Below are 23,345 nucleotides of genomic sequence, written 5' to 3' on the forward strand. Positions count from 1 at the left end.
CAGTGTTTTCGGATGGTTACAGTGGTACAGAATCTCAGATAGAGTTAAGTGATTCTATATCTCTTGGATGGCCACTGTCCTGGGGTATTGAACAACCTCGGCACAACTATGATCCCACAGTAATATACTCGGCATACTAGACACGATCATAATGAAGCTCTCAGTGCATTGGTAAAGGCATGGAATCAAGGTCACAACAAAGATCTCAATGAAGACAAGAGACCTCATTGACATGGTGAAGCAACAGTAATGAAGACCTCAGGGATGCAGTAGTGATGACCTCAATGGTGCAACAATGATGATGATCTAAGTAGTGATGAAGAAGAGGACTAGTGTCTTGGTCTTGCAGTGGAATAATAGGTCAAGGCTCATGGTCTTGGTATTTGTCAATTGGAATCTGGTTTTCCTCTCAAAGAGGGAGAGGTTTTGGCCCTAACAGAAATCCAACATCTTGTGTTCTTGTCTCTTTGTTTTGGTAGCTATTTGATGAACTAAGAAGACACACTAATATTAAATATTGTGCTAATAAGAAAATTAAAAACACCTCAAAAATAGTTATCATGGCTAGAAGAATCTCATTAACTTCATTTTCCCTAGATTCTTCAACAAATCTTTCATTGCATGCAACACCTGTACACTCAAGAACAGTCTACAATTTATGTTACACGGCCATGGAATCTCCACCACAACTGGGGAACTCGAATTCTCTGCATGCACTAGCTATTTTTGGTTGATTGATCAGTGAACTAGATGATCACTGAGTCAAGTTGTTGTCCCACTACACAACTAGCCTCCAACTAGTTCTATCAACAGTTAGAACTAGTTTAATTGAATACAACTGAAAATAATTGAACTGGATTGCTACAAATTAGCAATCAACACATACAAATTGAACTCCAAACCCTTAAATTGAATTTACTGAGCTAACTGAGTGACAAGAGCCATGTCACCTCAATTAACTAACTCCAAATTGTCTGTTGATGTGGAAATTTTGAATTTTCTCAATTTGATCAATGTTAAGTCAAATTGAGACTTTCTTGTTACACTTCTCAACACTTCTTAGAACATTTCAAATTGAGGTCAACCTTGTACTAGTTGAACAATTATGAATACCTCCCTAGTTAAAAGGGAGTGTTGAGAAATGTAATTGTTAAACGCACACATGGAAGCAACAGAATATGAATGATAATTAGAAGAGTACATCTATTATTTGCCAATGATATACATTTATAGTACATTCATGTGACCGTTAGGTTCCACATCCCAAGGTTTCTTGGACTTCCTTAGTCTATTTGGCTTCCACACCAACCCTTAGAGGATTAGGTGTCCAACATTCTCCCCCTTAATCTGAAGGGTTATGTATGAGTCCAAGAAGAGAGTTGTAATACAAAATGTGCAAAAATGCATGACAGCGCTAGGCTGAATGTGCTCTCTGAAATGTTGGTATAAAGAGTGATGGTTTAAGGATGACCACCAACATTGGAACGCTTAGTGCAGTTCCCGGAACTCTTCCAAGTCTGGCATGAAGTTCAGGTCTTCTACTTGTTATCGGGAAATCTAGTGTCCACTCGGAGCTGCTAGTCCCACTAAGACTGGTAGCTATCTTAGAAACAAACAAACTAAAACCACTTTCGTTTTCCTTTATGAGAAGTAGATAAGAGGGGAATGAAGGACACCAACCTCATTCTTGCGCTTGGTTCCTTGCTCGGTTCCTCTCCCTTCTGACAGATCCTTGCCGCTTCTCCCTCGTCTACCCAGCTTCAAAGAGCACCTATGGAATCAAAGCAGCATAATACTATCGAAGAACAGAGATCTACAATCATAAACAATATAGGAACAGATACATATTGACCACACAAATGCATATATCATCAAACATACAAGGATGTGGAGGAAAACTTGAATAGCTTTATTAATATCAAGAATAGCAAAGAGGATTACAACCAATTGTTCTGACCTAGCGTCATCCTCCAGCATGAAAGCCTTTCTTTCACCTCATGAAAAGCTTAGATCACCCAACACTATGATATTCCAACAAGAAACCAACAACACTTCCTTACAAGATACAAAATTCCAGCCTCCGAATCTCTGGGATGAGGGATCCATATATAGATGATTGCAGGGGCGTGAGTCAGCTTCTGGGATTTTGATTAGTGTCCTCTCTCTGATAGTTTTTGATTCCACTTGGAGATTGATGATATCTTACTCATCCCTGGGCGAATTCAGAGAGGCAAGTGTCACATGAGAAGTCTCTGGAAGATTCCATGATCATCCACCTCGCAAACTGTCTCTGCCATTTGTCCACTCTCACCCATCGCACCCTATAGAAGGGCTTTTCAATGTGCATCGCACCCTTTTCACTGGGCAGGTGGGATGCATCGCACCCTTAGCTCTGAGCAACCTGTATGGTCCAGTTTTGACCAGTTCTGAGCAGTTTCCTGTGGAGAACTTCTGGGAGATGATGTAATCAGCTGACCTTGTTCCTTTAGGGTATGAAACAACACTTTTAGGGACTTAGGAGCCCTTGGTTTATGGACATGTTTGATTGGGGTTGTAGTGCCCAAAAATGTCTATAACAGTGGCTCCCTAAAGCATGAGGTCGTTAATCTTTTGATGTCGGGTGAAATGCTTTATCATGAGGATCCGAAGTTTTTTCGCGCTGGAAGGAGACCTGTAATAAGATACAATACAATAAATTATCTTCATAATATTTTTCATTCTTTAGCTGAGGCGGGCATTCCCATGCTCAGCTTTATAAATTCATTTTCATGTACATAAGACAGACAACCGTCTGTGCGGGAGACTGATGATTCTAATAGAGTCATCATCCTTTGATTCGGATGATCATCTGTGCAGCGACAATGTACATTTGATGTCTTTATTTTCCTAAATATATCGCAACCCAGATGGATGAAACTAGATCCGGGGTCTTCAAACTCGTTGAATCTTCACTCGGAGTACAAGTCGATCCATGTGAAAGATGTTCTGGAGTCGAACATGGAAAGACATCGCCTGATTACCAGCCAATGATGTACGTTGTTAACAGGCGCGAGAGGAATCATCGATAATGATGATGACCCTCAAGGTACTACAGTACAATTCGCGTGGTGTGAATAAGGGACTTGGCGTCGAACACCGCGCAAAATCTTTCGGTCGAAGGTCGTTAATGTAAACTTGTCGCCGGAAGTGAGAAACTTGCCATTGAGGCATGCAAGATTCAAAGTACTGAAAGGGTTGTTCCTAAGTCGACTTCTTGGATAATGAGCTGATGTCGACAAGAAATGACACGCCGTAGGAGGGCCTTAATGAATCCCACATCTACGACACGGAATGGAGTAAATGATTTTGGAGGTGAAAACGATCTGATGATACAGGGTTCAAGGTGGTGGTCATGAAAGAATGGAGCGTGAATGTATTGTAGCGGATGAGACATAGGTGAATTCTTTAAACGACTTCTCTTGAACATACCGGCGACACTAACATGGATTGGTAGCGTTAACCCCAAATATGGATGGTGTGATGGACCAATGGTGATATGACCAGTGAACGGAACAACCCAACCCGACTCGGATGCGGAGTGAAAGTGTCATGTTCAAGAGCGACTTGCTACTAATAAAGTTTCTTCAAGTTTTCTTCCCAATTTTTCCCCAGTCATTGCTGACCAGTACCTCTTTATTTTTGTCAAGCTTGAGGAGGATAACATATGCTTGTTCTATAATTTTCCCTTCGGGCAAACCCGTCGCTATATTTTAATGAGCCTAGCGACAGTGAAACTCGTTCTTGTCTGTATGGACAAGTTTGTCGCTATTCGGTTTTAACGAGTTTAACGACAAAGATAACTCGGTCCTTTTCAATTTTAGAGAGTCTGAAAGGGACGTAAAGGAAACTCCAACAATCATTTTTCGTCATATAATCCCTTAAGTCCGAAAAAGTATAAAATAATACGAAAGGGATGAATTTTTAGTAATTTTAACGAGCCGAACAAGACAAGCACTCGATCTTTTTGTGTAATAATCCCTCAGGTCCAAAAAGATTAAAATCTAGAGGAGGGATAGCACTTTTGGTCGCTTTAACGAGTTGGAGAGGCCAATTGCTCGACAATCTTTTCATATTTTACGAGTCAGGTGAAAAGAGATTAAAGGAGACTCGTTTTTTGAGGAACGAGTGATAATTTCGGGTAGCAGCTGGTTCCAGATAAGGTTTGGAATTTTCCAGTCACGACAATGTCACAAGGATGGCTAACCGGATCACTCTTCGCAGCTGTTCCTCAAAAAGGGGAAAACAATCAAATGGAGGTGAATGATCGGCTAAAACAGAGTGGAGGTGATGATGAGAACACGACCAGGGCTCAAAAGTTGATGATAATGCATTCACAATGGTTATTTACCGGAAATTGGTTCATTTTTTAATGAGCTTAAACTCTGGGGGAATGTTTGCTCATTTCTTAGGTTTAATCTTTCACGAGCTTGAACTCCACATAAAAACTGCTCGTGGCGGGTTTATTTTTTAATGAGCTTGAACCATGTGGTAACACTACTCGCGGCGGGTTTATTTTTTAATGAGCTTGAACCCTGCGATAACATTGCTCATGATAAGTTTGCATTCCCCCAGCATAATAATGCAAATCGAGGTGCATGCCCCCCAAGCTCCATTACATTCAACATGGTGGTTAGAATGAAAGTTTACCTTCGAGATATTTAAAAGACTCGATTTGGATTTTACGAGACCGTAATCAAAGACTCGATTTGGAAAGGGAGTTGTTTCATTTTTTAATGAGGTTGACACAGGAAAAGAACTATCCTCAAAATCCACCGTATTTACAGTGTTTGATAGAAAATCAAAAACTGAAGGATGATTAAGGTTTTTGGAATAATCTTCATGGTAATCCGGAAGATGGGAACGATGGTGGTAATCTTCCCATGGTGCCTCTCCTATCATCATTAATTGAGTGATTCCTTCGTCTGTAGAGTTTACATGCGACCAAGGATCTGAAGAGGTGCTATATTCCTTAGACCTATTTATCTAAACACTCGATGAGTGTTGACTTGAGTTTGCCCCCCAGGCCAAGAAAATTGATTGCTACAACATTTCTATTGGGGCGATGATCCATGCTAACAAAATGTTCAGGAATCTTTTGAATCTAGAAGATATCATATTGCAGGTTCCCACCATGGCCACTTCCGCCAGATTGTTTGGAGGCAGTAGGGCAAAAGTACCCATCAATGTAGAGTCTTTTAGTAGGCCTACTCCGATATTTTGAAGCGAATGAGTGCTTCCATGGATCATCGGAATGCTTCCCGTAACTTGTGAACTGTTGGAAAGAAATGTTTGTTGGTCCACGATTGTAATTCCCCTTGAAAGGGAAATGCAATCTTCCTGAAATAGGTCGACACAATGGCTGCCATAGCATATATCCAGGGCCTTCCCAGTAGGATGTTGTAATCGAGGTTTCTGTCAATTACTTCAACATCTATTTCTATTGTTTTTCCCCCCAGTTCGACTTGCAAGTTACTTAAAATCTCGTATGGGGTGTATGTTCATCCATCAAATGCTTTTAATGTCGTCGAAGATCGCGACAAGGGTGGAGATCCTAAAGTTTTCCAGCAACTCATCAACATAATACATGTAGATGCCCCCTCCTCAATAATTGTTCGATGAACAGTTTTGTTGAGGGCTTTCACTTGAATAAGGAAAGCTAGTTGAGCTGGTAACTGAGGGTCATATCCTTTGTGATTAAAGGCCACCATATTGGAATCCGTTGGGTCAATCCCACCTAGTGTTGATAATAAAGCCTGCTTCTAGGAGGGGAAATTTTGTAGTACCTCAAGTGTCGACATAGCGGACGGCGATTGGGCCAGATCCTCCACTATATTATAATATTGTGCTGCTCTGGCACGAGGATTAAATGTCGATTTGTGTACTACCCCCTTTGGCGGCTTTATCGTTAGCTCAGGAATGATGGGTGGCACAACTTCGGTCAAAGTTGTTGTCGAACTACTAGGTTGATTATTAGCCTTGTTGTTCAACAGCTGTAGATTCCTGTAATCTTAATTCCTTGTCGATATCACAACATCGTTTTGTTGCTTTGAAACCGACAACATTAGCACTTGGGACGGGGAAGCATTGTCACTAGCAACTAGATTTGTTCCTGGATTTGGAAATGGATCAGTCAATACTGCCGAGGTTTCTGAATTCTTGAAGAATTTTCTAAGCTCAGCTTTATACGGACACTCTCTTGTCGAATGATCCTCATCACATATTAGGCATGGACGATTTGGTTTCCTATCTCCAGAAGGGTTTGCAGAAGATTTTTCAGGGGATGACTCCTCCTGTTTTTTCTTCTTGCCTCCTGGTTGCTTGGTTTCTTTGCCTTTGTCAGTCGATACGACATTTACTTCCGAGGTGAGAAGTTCTTCATTTGCGTTTTGACCTGAAACCGTACGGACCTTCTTCGACTTAGCCTTTACGGTTTTCGTGCTGGTCGTTCCTATCATGTCGTCCCCAGCATGAGAGTCTTTGTTTGACTTAGGAGAGGGACGAACGGAAAATTCCGGTCTAGGAGCATCAGGGATTTTATCGTAGAGCATGCCAGACTAAGTATAGATCAAGTCTAAATATTGCGCACGAGCAATTACTTTCTCTTTAGTGACGAATCATCCCTTTGCCACATATTCCGTAATAGAAGGTAAAAATGACTTGATAAACCATTTAGCTGACGGCTGATTAGGAACATATGCTTTTACCATTCTATGACGACGTCGCCACTCATGAATATGATCGGATATGTGAGTGGCCGTCGTTTGCCTGAAATTGGTAAGAAGCTCTGTTCTCGTTTCGTACCTTATGGGTAACTGAAAATGGGTTAAAAAGGTTGTGGCTAGGGTGCTGAAGTGATCAACCGAAGCTCTAGGCAATTTGATATATCATTTTTCTGCCGGACCAGTTAACGTTTGCTGAAAAAGGCAAAGCCTAATTGAATCATCATTTAGAGTGTTAGATGAACACCACATGTGAAAGGTCATCACATGATTCGACGGGTCTTCACCCGAATTTCCATTAAATTTAGGAATATCTGACGGAAGTTTATGAGGAATCGCTGGCCACCAAGGGGCATAAGCGATTGGATCATTTGTTAGCCGATTTAAATCTGGTAACTCTAAAGTTGCCATGAAGGGCAACTGTTGGTTCAGGTTCGGCGAAGCATACCCAGGATAAGATGGGATTGCCTGAGCAGTGGGTCTTTGCATACCAACATAGTGCATTTGATGTTGATAACTTTGGTAAGGTTGTTGGGCATAACCATTGTGAAATGGTTAATGTTGACCATTTTGAATATACGGCTGCCCATTACTTGCAAAGACTTGGTGCTCAGATCCTTGGTAAACTTGTTGTAATTGTGGTTGTTGATATTGCACCAGCCATAGTTGTGAGACCATGTGTTGTTGTCTAATACTAGTTGTTTGACCAAGATGAGGGGTAATGGTACCCGTTTGAGCCTGGATCACTCTAGTTAAGGAGCCACTAATCGATGATTGCGGTGGCGTCGCAGGGACAAGGGGTTGTTGGATTGCGACCTGAGAGACTTGAAGTTGGCATACAACAGGTAACGTTTGTACTTGTGACATCATCACAATAGCCGGTGTAGTTGGGATATTTGACATAGGCACTTTGATGTATTGAGTATACAACTCTTGGTTGTTGAGGCAGTATTGGTATCCAACCAATGGATGTAATTCTAGCATAACCTGAATTCTGTTGCGAACTCTCGTATGTTTGACCTCCCAGAGGCGACAATGAAAGGACATATTGCCCACCATATGGCGGTAATTCGGTGCTTAAGGGAACTATTTGCCTTTGAGGACCGGACTACCCAAATTGACATTGCGAAGGATCAATTTGATGAGACTCAACATAAGAGATTCCAGATATTATTCCGGATGAACAAACGGGAATAGACCATACCATCAAAACAGCCCCTGGATGGATTCCGTCCAGTGATTGAGAGCTAGTTGCGACAGATGGTACACCTGCGAACATTGTTGGAGTGGCAGTAGGAAGTTCTGTCGCTGTTGTGTTAGATGACACAGTCCTAGATGTCGACGGTTGTTCAGACATATTTAGTCTATCCAAAATATTTCCTAGTGATTCTACAGGAACTTCCGATAACGGTAGACTAATTTCTGATGAAGAAGGATATAGAGTGATCCCAACTCCAAATTTCGATGGAGTACTAGATGGTGGATCTTCCACAATCTCTTCTATAGCAATCAAACCGAGTGGGAGAGGTAGACGGTCAAGTCCGTAAAATATTTCCGGTGCCGAAGAAGGTATAGATTTTGTAGCGACTGATGTTTGGGGAACAACACCTTTTGAATTAGCTATGGATGGAACTGGTTCAGGTATAGAAGTGTTTACCCTCACACTAGGATCAGTTCTACTGTCCTCTTGTGGTTGCGGAACTTCTTCTGTAAAGGCAAGGGTACCAGAAATGTTTGGAGTAACCAGAGTCTCTGAGGGTGTCGGAACACTTGTTCCAACCCGACCATGGGACTTTGAGCCGGTTAAACGAGTTCGCTTTGTCCAGAATAGTTTTGATTCTAGGGACAAAGACAGTTGACTCGTAAGTCTCCGTGAACGACGAGGTTTCAATTGACTTTCTTCCACGATTGCGGATTACTCAATCAACTAAAAATAAAGGGGAAAATGTTTTCGAATTAAATGAATTTTAGACACTTTGACACAACTTGTTTTTTCAATTTTTAAGAGTCGAGAAAAAACAAAAGATGACTCTAGTCGCCTTCGATTTTTAATGAGCCTGAAGTGACAAGTGCTCAGATGGACCTTTTCCTTTAAGGAGTCTGAAAAGGAACAAAAGAGACTACTCTGGAAATCTAGACAGAGGGATTACCAAACCAATCGCAAAACTGCAGAATACTTTTTACGGTACAGCAGTCAATTTTCCTGAATGTTGTGTTCAGTGCATTGCGATCGATAGGGCGACAGACACGACTTCCTATGGATAAAGGATATAGCCTATTGTGGTCTCCCAATATATACTCGACAATACGTGGAAGCACAAGTCCGTACTGGCACTTGTCGTCTCAAAGAGGAAGAATCACCCAACCAACAGTGAAAGCGACAGTTACCAAGCTTTACGACGTCGGAATACGTCTCTAGCCTAGACTTCTAGATGTTGTGTGTTAGGTTCCAAAGTGTTTTTAGGTTCATTAAGTTTATTTTATAGTTGATCTTTCTTAAGAAATTTGCCTTTCAGGTTCACCGCGTGATGTAGATGTACAATTCCTAAAATGCAATCTAAGATGATAAACAATCGTTTAATCTTCTTTTTGCAATGAAAATCCTAGCTACTAAAAAAAGAGAGATGATATTCTTTCAACATAGAGCAGAGAGCACACACTAGATGCATTGTCCTAAATCAAACCAACAAGCAGTCTAAATGCAAATGCACATGCATGTATTTGTTTTCAGCTTTCTTAATGTGTGAATGACAAGAAGAATGCTAAGTACAAATCTGAATTATCTTTTCAAAGCGACAGTACTAACAAATTTCTCTTCAAAACGAAAGGAAGATAATGACGACACTTTACTATTTTGAATTGAAAACTACTTTCGACACTTGAAAAACTACTAATTCAAATCAAATACAAGAGTAACTATATAATCGACCATCAAGAACAATAGAATTCTTTTCTTTGACTAAAAACGACACTTGCGACACTTTCAAATCAAAAGACGACAGTTCGACTATGCTACTACTTTGTAAAAGAGAACTGAAAATGGCGGAAAATACATAAAAACATTCACAATTCTTTGCACAATGGAGGCGGAATGATGGAAAGGAAGGGGGTTTCCATAGTGGTATACTGATCACAGACAGCAAAATTCCTAACTAGCGCTGAAGAGAGTGAACACAGAAACCAAAATTTGAGAGCAGAAGAGGTCTTGTCTGATCAGCGCACTTGTAACACAGGGAAAGAGCAATGCAGCGCACCTACTGCACACGGGAAGTGCGATGCATCCAGATTCCCAAGAGTAAAAGGTGTGATGGTCTAGGGACGAGACTTCAACTAGGTTCTGGGTCACAGTTTGCAGCTCAGTTCAGGGATTTAGGCCGGGCAAGTGATATACAGGAAATAGAAATCACAGGGGCTGATCTAATGAGGTTATTAGAGCCACCAATAGGGCAATTAGAAAGTTTGCAAATCGATTGTCCAGTTTATAAACAAAACCCGGAGATAGACTGAAGCAACATTGATCTACTTTGCACTTGCATAGCAAATGCAGTTCGAAGGCTAGCTGGCTTGACTTCAGGCTTCGTCTATAAGTTTATAAAACAAACAAACAATCTATTCGCTCCCCAGTGGAGTCGCCATTTTGTTATCGAGAAATCTAGTGTCCACTCGGAGCTGCTAGTCCCACTAACACTGGTAGCTATCTTAGAAAAAAACAAACTAAAACCACGTTCGTTTTCCTTTATGAAAAGTAGATAAGAGGGGAATGAAGGACACCAACCTCAGTCTTGCGCTTGGTTCCTTGCTCGGTTCCTCTCCCTTCTGACAAATCTTTGCCGCTTCTCTCTCGTCTACCCAGCTTCAAAGAGCACTTGTGGAATCAAAGCAGCGTAATACTATCGAAGAATAGAGATCTACAATGATAAGCAATATAGGAACAGATATATATTGACCACACAAATGCATATATCATCAAACATACAAGAATGTGGAGGAAAACTTGAATAGCTTTATTAATATCAAGAATAGCAAAGAGGATTACAACCAATTGTTCTGACCTAGCGTCATCCTCCAGCATGAAAGCCCTTCTTTCACCTCATGAAAAGCTTAGATCACCCAACACTATGATATTCCAACAAGAAACCAACAGCACTTCCTTACAAGATACAAAATTCCAGCCTTCAGATCTCTGGGATGAGGGATCCATATATAGATGATTGCAGGGGGGTGAGTCAGCTTCTGGGATTTTGATTAGTGTCCTCTCTCTGATAGTTCTTGATTCCACTTGGAGATTGATGATCTCTTACTCATCCCCGGGCGAATTCAGAGAGGCAAGTGTCACAGGCAATGTTTTACAACTCGGACTCGGACTCGGACTCGGCCGAGGATCGACTCGGACTCGGACTCGGACTCGGTAATGACTCGGCCGGCTCGATTTCAATGACTCGGTTGTTGTAAAAAATACATTAAATATTTATTTTTTTTATAAAAAAACATAATTTTAAATATTGATGGGGATGGACAATTATTCTGGTGCTGGGCAAGCAGCAAGCAGGAAGGGGATGAGTCATTAGGAAATTAATATAATTGTATATATGAATTGTCGATGAAGTTAAGAGGAAGAGGACTGATACTTTTAGTCTTCATTAATATCTTGATAGTGTAATCAGGCCTTGGTCTCCAATAAATGGGTGTGAACTATAAACTATAAAGATAAACTTCAGTTCTTTATCAGTGTCTCCCTGAACCTTGGAATTCTAATCCAAATTGCATCAATATCATTTGTTGCAGAGTGCATGGAAAGATGCATCAAGGCAGTATTTGAGTGCAGCATGTAATTGAAATGGTTCCTTCGATATTTACCAAAATTTATTGAACGATAAAAGAATTCCAATCTCTTGAGGTGACATATAGATAAAAGTTTCAAACAGACTTTTCCTAGTGCTCACTATTGAAATATGAGTCAAATAGGCAAGAAATACACTTCACTGTCATCATGCTGAGCCAAGCAGTGAACAGAGTCACAGGCATTGATAGTATCCACTCATTTCTTAAAGGGAGGCAATTAGAAAACGAGTAATCAAATCACCTTAAGGAATAATGAGGATCTGAATTTCAATATGTAATTGTAGTGGTTCTTATTGCCCTCAATATAATATTGGTGGTAATACAAACATTTTATGTACAGACTTTAAGCTTCTTTCAAATCTGAGGTGTAATTTATCAAGATCTTATGTCTCAACTCTCATAATCCTGAAATATTGTCTCAAAAATCACAAAAAAATCAATAAAATCACAAAAAAATGAATAAATTTCATGTTTTACGCTGCCCAGCTGTAGTTTCATTGACTCGGCCGAGTCAATACATGACCCGGCCGGTTGACCGAGTCATTGGATGACTCGGCCGAGTCATAGTTGACTCGGTCAACCGAGCCGGGTTGCTGGCCGGGTCAGAGATTTTGGTAATGGCTCGGTTCGAAACGGCCGTTTCGGAGTTGACTCGGCCGGGTTGTAAAACAATGGTCACAGGAGAAGTTTCTGGAAGATTCCATGATCATCCACCTCGCAAACTGTCTCTGCCATTTGTCCACTCTCACCCATCGCACCCTACAGAAGGGCTTTTCAGTGTACATCGCACCCTTTTCACTGGGCAGGTAGGATGCATCGCACCTTAGCTCTGAGCAACCTGTATGGTCCAACTTTGACCAGTTCTGAGCAGTTTCCTGTGGAGAACTTCTGGGAGATGATGTAATCAGTTGACCTTGTTCCTTTAGGGTATGAAACAATACTTTTAGGGACTTAGGACCCCTTGGTTTATGGACATGTTTGATTGGGGTTGGGTGCCCAAAAATGTCTATAACACTACAAGAGGAAGTGCTCCTAATGTTTTGAAGAGGGAAACCTTCAACCATGAAAGGGAGGTCTCACCCCGCATAAAAGGGAGAACCTCAACCTGAAAAGGGAGGTCTCAATCTGTGATGGTTTAAGGATTACCACCAACTCTGGAATTCTTAATGCAATCCCTGGAACTCTTCCAAAACTGGCAAGAAGTTGAAGTCTTATGCTAGAGGAAGTGCCCCAATTCTTTAAAGAGGTATCACCGACTGAAGGCATGCTCAGGGGCATCTTTATCTCTGGCTACAACTCTGAATCTAGTATGGTAGGTTGTGGCTCAGACTCGCTTGATGTGGCTTTGAAGCTTGTAGATGACTATCATTTCCCCCCTGTCAGATACAAGGTGAGATGATGGAAAAAACTCAACTGCAAGACTATTCAATACTCTAGAACAAGTTCTGACATGTGACTGGAATATCTTCTTGGTTGTTGATGCCCATTGCCAAGAAGCGATCCATCCAAGATGAATCTTTGTTCTTGCAGTAGGTTTGTTTCTGAAGCATATGTTTGAAGAATGACTGGTTTTATGACAGTGCTTCCATGGATGAAGATCAAAACAGTGCTCTTTCAGATGGCCAACTCAGTCACAGTGTTGGCATTTCATAGTCTGTTGTTGTTGCTGTGGAAGAGGTGCAGAATCTGCAACAGCTAAAGGTGAACAGTCATGAGGAGCAGATCTAGATGAACCTTCCTGAAGAAATCCGACACTTTGAAATTGGATTGGTTTGGAGTAGTCTGGAATATGAAATGACACTTCCTTGTCATATCCAAGACCAGTTCTGTGCTTGTTGTGGACAAGTTCTTCCCAAGGTCTGATGATTGGCTTGGGAAGTGTTGGCTAAATTTTTGTGTCGGCATGCAATTCCGCTACTTCATTGGGCACTAGATTTGAATTTGCAACATTATTGACTTGCTGTTTACGGGAGTCTGTTTCATTGTTCTGAACATAAACATGTTCAGAATGACGACTTCATTGTTGTAATTCTGCTTGCTGTAGCTGAGATTCAAGCTGCAAAAATTCAATCTTGTCATGTACATCTTGTAAGCAACTGTGAATATCGGTGAGAAAATCCTCGCTGATTTTGATTGTATTATCCATAGTAGAGAGTATTAGATTGTCTAGTAACTCTAATATTGCACCATTTGGAGCCATTTTTTACCTAAAAAAAAAATAGTAAAACAATGAGGACCTCAACGCACTCCAAACTCTAATACAATGCCAAGACAAAGAAGCTCTTAATAGTCTCCAATCTCCAAATTATTTCAAATATTGAAAACCCCACATGCTATAACTCTTCTGCTAAACTAAACATGATGTCCATAAATAAGAATTTCACCACACAAGATATTGGTTGCACCAATCCTTTCCCAGTCTAGCCCAATTTTTCACAGTTATGTTGATGCAGAATGAGCAGCAATCATAGGATTTTAAGAGACAAATATCTTAATATATAAAGCCTGATAAAAAGAGAAAGGGAACAATGCTTCGAACTATGGATTCAAAACCTCCATCGATGCAATGGAAATGGGCAAAGCAGCATTTGTGATTTCTGTGCTCTTTATACTTTTCTGTGGCATTCCTAATAGTTTTAAGTGACAGGCTTCACTGAATTCAATCAGAGAAGACCTTTGTCCCGACAATCACATATATTAATGGAGGACAATCTCTTTCACTAGTTGAAGATTCAGATCTCAGCAGAACTTGGTATGATGATACACCATATATTTTTGGAGCTGTTGATGGGATAACTATTTTTGTTGATCCCAAGACCAGTATGTTGTACTCTGACAGTGTGCCACCATATATTGCACCACCAGAAGTTTACAGTACTGCACGTTCCATGGGTCCAGTTAACGACGTTAACATAATACTCTAGAGTTCTCTCTATCAACTTGATTTGCATACCAATGTACCAATTTTGTCAAACCAATACTCCTCCTGTCATTGAAACTAACAATCTGGATGCGAAGCAGAATAAGCTGTAATTATTGACCATTGTCCATTGTTATGGATAAATGAGATGCAAGTGCAGAGTGGTGCAGGAAATGGAATAGAACAATAGCTATCGGCAACAACAGTGACAGGTACAGACGATTGAACAACAACAGCAAGTAAGCACAATCAATAATAGGAGGACATCGTAGGGATTTTTACGTTGGGCTTTGTGGAATACAAAGAGTATGTTTGCAGTTATGCGTTCCAACTCAACTCAATTGCTTCATCTTCCATAGAGTATCTTTGTAACTGTGCATTCCAACTCAATTCAATCGATTCCACTTCGGACGTAATGTAGAGTCTCTTTGCTCTCCACGCCATTGCGAAGCTGTTCTGTGGTGCTTCTGATTCTCCAGACTCAGGCAACCGTTTTTGTAAGAGAATTTAGTTCTTCATGGGAAAGGAGAAAACCCATATCAACATTCAAGCATCGAATCGCATACTAGCTTTTTCGCCACTGGGGAATACCTTTTTTATGTGAAATAGCTGCTTTTATATAGACCATTTAGCAGATACAATTGACTGACTGTAATTGTATGGACCGACTCTCAACTTCATGTATGAATAGTCTGAATCATGTATATATGAATGGACCCTCAAAATGATTTAAGGCATATATAAATGGTTTTATCTTCAAAGCGCATGTCTAAATGGTTCAACATAAGAATTGAACGTCCCTCAAAGCAGAGACACCAATATACCAATACAAGCAATCAACTCTTCAATGCAAATGTATCACTACTCAAGCATACAATACAATACATTCAACATAATATACTAAATATTGCATATGCTCCAACGTAATACATTCAACGCACCATTCAACACACAAAGACCATCATACTTCAATGGAGACCAGGAGTTACGCATGGACTCAACGCTCCATTTAGGAATTGTAACCCAGATACAGGAATCGAATGTTGGACAGAGCTGAAGTTGTTTTCAAAAAGGAAGGGCCCGTACACGCAGTCAATTCAAAAGACTCGAATATCAGAGCGGTCACTACTGGTGACACTCCTTATACTTTAGGAAAGACGTTTGAGGAGTTGAACCTTTCACCTGAACTACTCAGAGATGGGATTTGAGAAGTCGAGCAAGATCCAAGCAATAATTCTTCCAATGATTCTTATTCCACCTTACCAAAATCTGATTGCTCAGGCTCATAATGGGTCTATAAAGATTATTTGTCTTTCTAGAGCTCGAAAAAGAGTGGCCTGAGATCGCAAAGCGTAGATTGGGAAGAGATTGTATCTATTCCTAACTTGTTCAACTGTAACGGAATTGAATAGGTGGAATATGGAACCGAGCGCAACACAGAGCCTGAGAATGGAATGAATACCACGACTGATGCCAGCAACAAAGCAGTGTGTCAAAGAGTGTCCAAAATGGCAGAGCTACACTTCTGCAATGGTAGAGAGTGTTTCTAGAATCCACTGGAGCTAGGGAGTAGGCGCAAATCTTAGATCGTTAAAGTAGGCATAGCCTAAGGAAACAGCTTGGATGGCAAATGATTTCATGCAGGAGTGGTTATGGAAGACGACAGTTGTTGCACAGTTATGTCGTTGGGTAGCTCAGGAGAGAGAACAACCAAATTTTCAGGTAAAGGAGCATCCAGAGCAGAGAAGAACCAAAGTTTCAGTGAAGCAGTTTCGAAAGGCACAAAACCAATAAGGAGAAGTGCTCAGATCTACAAAGACCACAAAACAATGGCTCAAATTTGAGCAGGGCAGGAGATCGCCCGCTCTGATACCATGTTAAACACACACATAGGAGCAGCAGAATATGAATGATAATCAGGAGAGTACATCTATTATTTGACAATGATATACATTTATAGTACATTCGTGTGACTGTTGGGTTCCACATCCCAAGGTCTCTTGGACTTCCTTAGTTTATTTGGCTTCCACACCAACCCTTAGAGGATTAGGTGTCCAATAGTAACTAATATGAATCTTCATAAACGTTGTCTAACTTTTAACATAATATAATTCTTATGTATTTGTTAAAAATAAAGAGAAAGAAAAATTATTGTAAAGATCAAAAGAAAATTATTTTTATAAAGATGGGTTTCATGCTCAATTTATTTTGTTTCTAGGTCTAAGCGCCCATTGTTTTCTTCTAAGGTTTGTGTCATGAGTCATAGTCCTTGTCATCTTGTATTATACCCTTCTTAGACTTACTAGATCAAAGAATCAATTTATTTTTGTGTTAAAAATGTATGTTGTAGCTTCTCCACCAAGTCAGCCTCAAGTGTAGTTAAGTCGGGCTCATTGAAGGTATTCAACCACCTTGAAGAAACTATAAATAAGTCTAACATTCAACCTATTGTGGCATTCATCAAAAAATGAAGTTTGATTTGCAATCAAAAGGAAGTGCAAAGGCCTAAAGGAGTGAAAAAGACTTGAAGAAGAAAAAGAAACCCTAGCGAAGAAAAGAGGAACCCTAGTGAAGGAAAGGAGCTAATTTTCTCTTGTTTATGACTCACACGTGCGAGATTTTGGGTTGCAAGAAGGGGTCAAAATTGGAGGTCTGCAGTAGAGGCCGAAATCTGTGATTGATGCAGTATTGAAGAAGGTTGACTCTTGTTGACTAGAAGCTGATCTTTGTCATCTTGGAAAGATGATCTTGGGAGGTTGACTTGGTGGATTGGAGGTCTATGTCTTGGTCAAAGGCTCTTGCTTGTCTCATTTGATTTGGTTCTAAAGGAAGAGAAGACAATTTTTGGGTTTTTCCCATAGAAGAGGGTTTTGCCCTAGCCGAGAGCCTACATCTTGCCTTTTTGTTGTTTTGATTTTCATGCATTTATGTTTTGGTAATTGCTTGATGATATAAAGATAAAAGAAGACATACAAGAAGTTAATAAGATTGCAAAGAAATCACAAGTAATTATCGAGATAAGAAAATCTTTCTGTCTTTCTGATTTTCTAACATATTCAACCCAATCATAATGACAAGAAGATAATTACTGCAATGACTTATACAGAGTGATGGAGTTGCAGCATGATCTTGAATCTCCATGGAATGAAGTCATGAGGGATAAAGGTGTGAGTCTCTACAATGTTCAATAATACAAAAGTTGACTTGAGGGTACATTGTGGATGTTAGCAGGGTCAAATACACAAGTCAAGCAAGACACTAATGTAATGTGAAAATGTAATTAGGGTTAAATAAGTAAAGGAGAGAAGAACACACCTAGAAGGTTACTCTACATTTTGTTTTGTTTTTCTTTTTTGTCATATAAAGGGAAACAAATGAACCTCACAACAAAAATTAGCTGAATTTGATGTTGGAGTTTGATATCTTAATCAATCTGGTCCATTTGAATTCGATTCAGTGAACAAGTTTGACAAACCTAATTGATTTCGAATTAGCAGTTTAAATTCACTAAATTTCAAACTTGAAGGCCAAAATTCAGCGAACCATGTTATGCTCTCTCAATCATGAAAGACATCTTGTTTAACATCATCTACAACTCAAGCTGTTATTGCGTTGAGATATTTGATCAAAGTTTTGCTACATGTAATTCGATGTGAAATGAAATGGTGATAATGGAGAATTAATTTATATTGCAATAATTGGAATATTTTTAATCACTTTACTTTTAAAAATACAAACTTGACATCTCAGGCATGGAAGAAAATTGCATTTGCAAACAAACCTATTGTTGACAAAAGACACGTTAGAAGACAGTAATGCCAACAAATTCGTCCACACACAATCAGCACTTGAGCATCAGCACATCATCTGCAAGTCACATGCCAATTGTGAACCAATGTTCAGTCAGAAAACATATCCTGTAAAGGTCAAAACCTCCACTGTAGTCCTGAAACAAAAAAGGGTGCAACCTTAATACAAATGGCGTCAAAACACCTCAAAATTCAACATGAGTCTTGTTTAACGTTTTCAAACATAGTGTAAAACTTGACAATATTTTATCAAATTTGGGCAAATTGCAAGCCGTTATATTTGCACAATCACTCTATAATCCAATGTTACAAGATGAAAATTGCCTTGAAATTTGAAAGTGAATTAAACAACATTTGCGGGCATCTATAGTCCAAAGACTAGCTTCATAATTCTTTAGAAGCTTCATCCTTCCTGTATACCAGAGAACTTGATGCCAGAAAATTCTTCTCCTTAGTGATGCCTCCTAAATAAGCATCCTCATGAATTTTAACAAACATTTTTGCCATACTTGTACACAAGTTTTGGAATAACTGCATAATGAAAAACAAAGAAAGAAGAAAGGGAAAGACACCAACGGGATTCATCTTCTCTAATGCCTCAGCTTTAAGTTGTTTCCGTGTGATCCATGTGGGTCTTCCACGCAGATTGTTGTCCTCAATAATGCATCTAATGATCAAACTACCAGATCTCAGTAGTCCTTCCTATATTTCCATTCTTTTCACTGGATTTCTGCTCCATGTTGATAATTTTTGTTTAACTATTTCATAGTCTTTATCTGTTCACAGCATGATAAATTGTGCCAAAGAAAACAAGCTACTAAAAAGGAAAGTCATGCTGACATTTCCTGATTGAGAAACTCGTGGAACATCTTCCATCTATCTCCCGTCACAAACTCTTACCTCTCTGAAAATGTGCCTCGATGAGGAATAATATGAAGCTTTTCAAGCATTCGAGACATGATCTCAGCATCAAAATTCGCAGTGATTTCTCTCACGCATCTGTTGAAAGATCCAGTTAAAACAATGACCATCTCATGTTTTAATAGTCACGATTTCTGTGCTGTAAGACTTTGAAGTACAGGACACACGGAGATCTGCAGTTGAAGCGCATCAATCATCAAATGTGAGAACTTGGTGCGAAGAAAGCTTCACTTTGACATAAAGGAGTATAGGCTGTGCCACTTTTGTTCATATGATGGTCCATGTTCAAGATGATGCATCAAACTCTTCAAGTTCCTTGATGTACCCAACAGAAGCTGGTCCAAAAATGTTCAAATATTAAAATTCAAGTTGCTAATGCAGCAGGTACAAGAGGAAGTTATCCACTAACAAGTTGCAATTCCTCTGCCTCCATGTCAACAACTTGGCAAATTTGGATTATCATCACTTATGTCAACTAATGATGCATTCACTCAAATTTTGCATGGCACCAAAGAAATGAATAACCTCCACATGAATATATATAATAAAAAATATTTCCTTTAACTCAACATCACCAATAATCTCCACATGTACACAGCCCATTCTTGAAATGATGGAAACGGTTAGGATCCCTCAATATAATTTCACGCTGAACAATCATGGAAATGAGCTTAATAGCAGTGTGACAATCTCCGCACACACGAAGGTTCTTGATTACCCGAATAGGTGTACTGGGAGATGTATTAATAAGCCCAAAAGCGAGTGCCAGCTTTTCACTATGGTAACTGAGGAAGCTTTCTTTCTGCTCCTCCTCTACATCGTGCAAAACGAAGTTTGTGTTGGGCACATATCCTGCTTCCTTTATCTGGGCAGTCAAACTATCCAACAATGCATATATATTTTCCGCCTGTGGGTGTGATTTGTCATCCACAAGGAATGCATGTACCTGGTTCTTGACTTCAATCCAGCTGCATCCTGGGTGCTTTTGTATCCCTCTGTCTCTCATCAACGTTCTAACTTTTTTTACATCATCCCATCTACCAAAGGCAGCATATATGTTTGACAGCAGAACATAATTTGAAGTGTTCTGTGGTTCTAATTTAAAAAGTTCTTCTGCTGCTGTTTTTGCGAGATCCATATTACCATGAAGTCTGCAGGCACTAAGCAGTGCAGCCCACATTGTAGTATTTGGTTTATAAGGCATAATTGTAATAAAATGCTCTGCCTCATTCAATTGCCCTGAGCGACCAAGAAGGTCAATCATGCAGGCATAGTGCTCCATTTCTGGTTTGAGACCATAATCACGAGTCATTGAATTAAAGCAGCGCCAGCCTTCATCCACAAGCCCTGAATGGCTGCAAGCAGACAGAACACCTACAAAGGTGATTTCATCTGGACTCATATCCGCTGATTGCATTTTCTCAAAGACCTGAAGCGCCTCCTTGCCATGGCCATGTTGGGCATATCCTACAATCATGGCATTCCATGATATTACATCTCGTTCAGACATTTCATCGAACATCCATAGTGCAAAATCAATGCTCCCACATTTTGAATACATTGTGATTAGGGCATTCCCAACGAAGATGTCGAAGTCATAGCCATTTTTTATAACATTCTCGTGAACCTGCTTACCCTGTTCCAGTGCTGCCAGGCTGGCACAAGCACTAAGAACACTTGTGAAGGTACAATTGTCTGGCTTTACACCTTCCTTCAGCATTTTGAAGAAGTATTTGAAAGCATCTTCCCCATGTCCATTCTGTGCATATCCTGCAATCAGAGCATTCCAGGACACTAGATTCCGTTCTGGCATCTTGTCAAATAGTTGGCGTGCATTTTCTGGTTTCCTGTTTTGTGCGTATCCTGCAATCATTGAATTCCAGGACACCACATCTCGCAAGGGCATCCTGTCAAACAAGTGGTGTGCCTCTTCGATCTTCCCATCCTGGGCAAATCCAGAAATCATCGCATTCCACGTAACAATATCTCGTTCAGGCATTCTATCAAATATTTGGCGAGCTTCATCTAATCTCCTATTCTGAATATACCCTGTAATCATTGCAGTCCATGATACCACATTTGGATTGGGCATTCTGTCTAACAATAACCTAGCATCTTCTACTCTCCCTGCCTGAACATATCCTGTAATCATCGTACTCCATGAGACTCTATCACGGTCTGGCATTGTCTCAAACAACCGGTTGGCTTCCTCTATCTTGTCATTCTGTGCATAACCTGCAATCATTGCATTCCATGTAACCACATTCCTTTCCGGCATGCTGTCAAACACTCGTCGTGCCTCCTCTATTCTCCCATTTTGCGCAAATCCCTTGATCATTGTAGCCCACGAAACCATACTCCTGCTAGGTATTTTTTCAAACAATTCGTAAGCTTCATCAATCCTACTCGTCTGCACATATCCCGCAATTATAGCATTCCATGACACCACATTACGCTCTGGCATTTTATCAAATAAATTCCTGGCATCCTCTATCCTTCCATTCTGAGCATATCCCGACACCATCGCATTCCATGATATCACATTCTTTTCAGGCATTTTCTCAAACAACTTCTCAGCATCATCCATCATCCCATTCCGAGTATACCCTGCAATCATCGCATTCCATGTAACCACATTCTTTTCGGGTGATTTGTCGAACATCTCCCTCGCAGCATCCACTTGCCTGTTCTCTGAATACCCACTAATCATTGCGGTCCATGAAATCAGATCCCGTTCCGGCATTTTGCTAAACAGTTCGCGTGCATCCTCAATTCTACCATTCCGAGAATATCCTGCGATCATGGTATTCCATGAAACTACATTTCTTTCAGGCATTTTGTCAAATAATTCCCGTGCATCGTCGGCCCTGCCATTCTTAGTGTACCCCGCAATCATAGCATTCCAAGAAACCTTGTTTCTTTTCAGCATTTTGTCAAACACTTGACGTGCATCATCAATTCTTCCATTCTGGGCATGATATGTGATCTTGGAATTCAATTCGTACAAAACTCCTCCTATGCCATAAGGGATTTTTTTACCTTGCCGATGCTGCCCATCTCGTTCAAATGTCGGCTTACGTTTAAAATCAACAAAATCAGATCTGGCATTACTAAGGGGAGCGAGCTTGGTACTATGGTTTTCATTGAACGAATGGATTTCCTTTTTAGGGTTACGAAAATACATCGGAATCGTCACAGTAACCTGCATTGTTTTCCTCATCTTTACTTTTGTTGTCAACCATCCCACCATTTTAATGCAACAAGATGCGTTAATGCTTAAACAGAGAAAAAGGAAATACAGCTGTGTGTAAGAGATGTGATTTTGACAATTTTCTTCAATAATAAAGCTTCTGCAATCTTAAAGAATCCATTTCTTCAAATACCTGTTCAGTGATTGCAGCGTGCAATCTTAACGAATCCATTTACCCAATCCAACGAAAAAAACTGGGAATGCAGTATTAGGAAAGGATAATTTGCATATATTTCAATTTCTTTTTAATTATTTTATCATAATATTAAAAGAAAGGATAATTGGGATATATTTCAATTTTTTAAATATATTTTTGCCCGATGTAGCAGGTTACTTCTTGTAAATTGATTTCAACTTCTAAAATTTAAAATTCTAAAGGAAGATTCCATACATCTTGTCTTGACTATGAACTACACTTGGTAAAAATTATTTGATGTGATTTCAACTAAAAAAATTGTTTTCTTATTTCAATATGGATCACAAAAGCCAACTCAAATTGAAATTTTAATAAATGGAAATATATTTTAAAATATAAAATTTTATTAATTTGTAATATGTAAAGTTGATATCATTCTTTGGGATTAATCACATTGTTAGGATTTGGTCGCGTTTCGAAGCAGCGAATGTGGTTCATCCTCAGGACAAGTGAGAAATCAGTAGATCTAAGGGAATAAATAGCAAGCGAATGTGGTTCATCCTCAGGACAAGTGAGAAAAGAAGCAGCGAATGTGGTTCATCCTCAGGACAAGTGAGAAATCAGTAGATCTAAGGGAATAAATAGCAAGCGAATGTGGTTCATCCTCAGGACAAGGTGAGAATTTGTAGATCTGAGGGAATAAATAGCA

The 23,345-nt window shown here is 39.9% G+C and overlaps 1 protein-coding gene across 1 annotated transcript; it reads right to left on the minus strand.

Annotated features, from left to right (window-relative positions):
* Window positions 1–18,951: 18,951 nt before the first annotated feature.
* Window positions 18,952–22,701, minus strand: LOC149243572 (uncharacterized). Its single transcript, XM_089374573.1, has one exon. It carries the CDS (start codon window positions 22,498–22,500, stop codon window positions 19,822–19,824), a length of 2,679 nt encoding a protein of 892 aa, XP_089230699.1. The 5' UTR covers window positions 22,501–22,701; the 3' UTR covers window positions 18,952–19,821.
* Between the last annotated feature and the right edge of the window lie 644 nt (window positions 22,702–23,345).

This window comes from Pinus tabuliformis, chromosome 8, assembly GCF_031772625.1.
Source record: "Pinus tabuliformis cultivar Carrire ecotype Pingquan chromosome 8, CPIR1, whole genome shotgun sequence".
In the NCBI taxonomy this organism is placed as follows: domain Eukaryota; kingdom Viridiplantae; phylum Streptophyta; class Pinopsida; order Pinales; family Pinaceae; genus Pinus; species Pinus tabuliformis.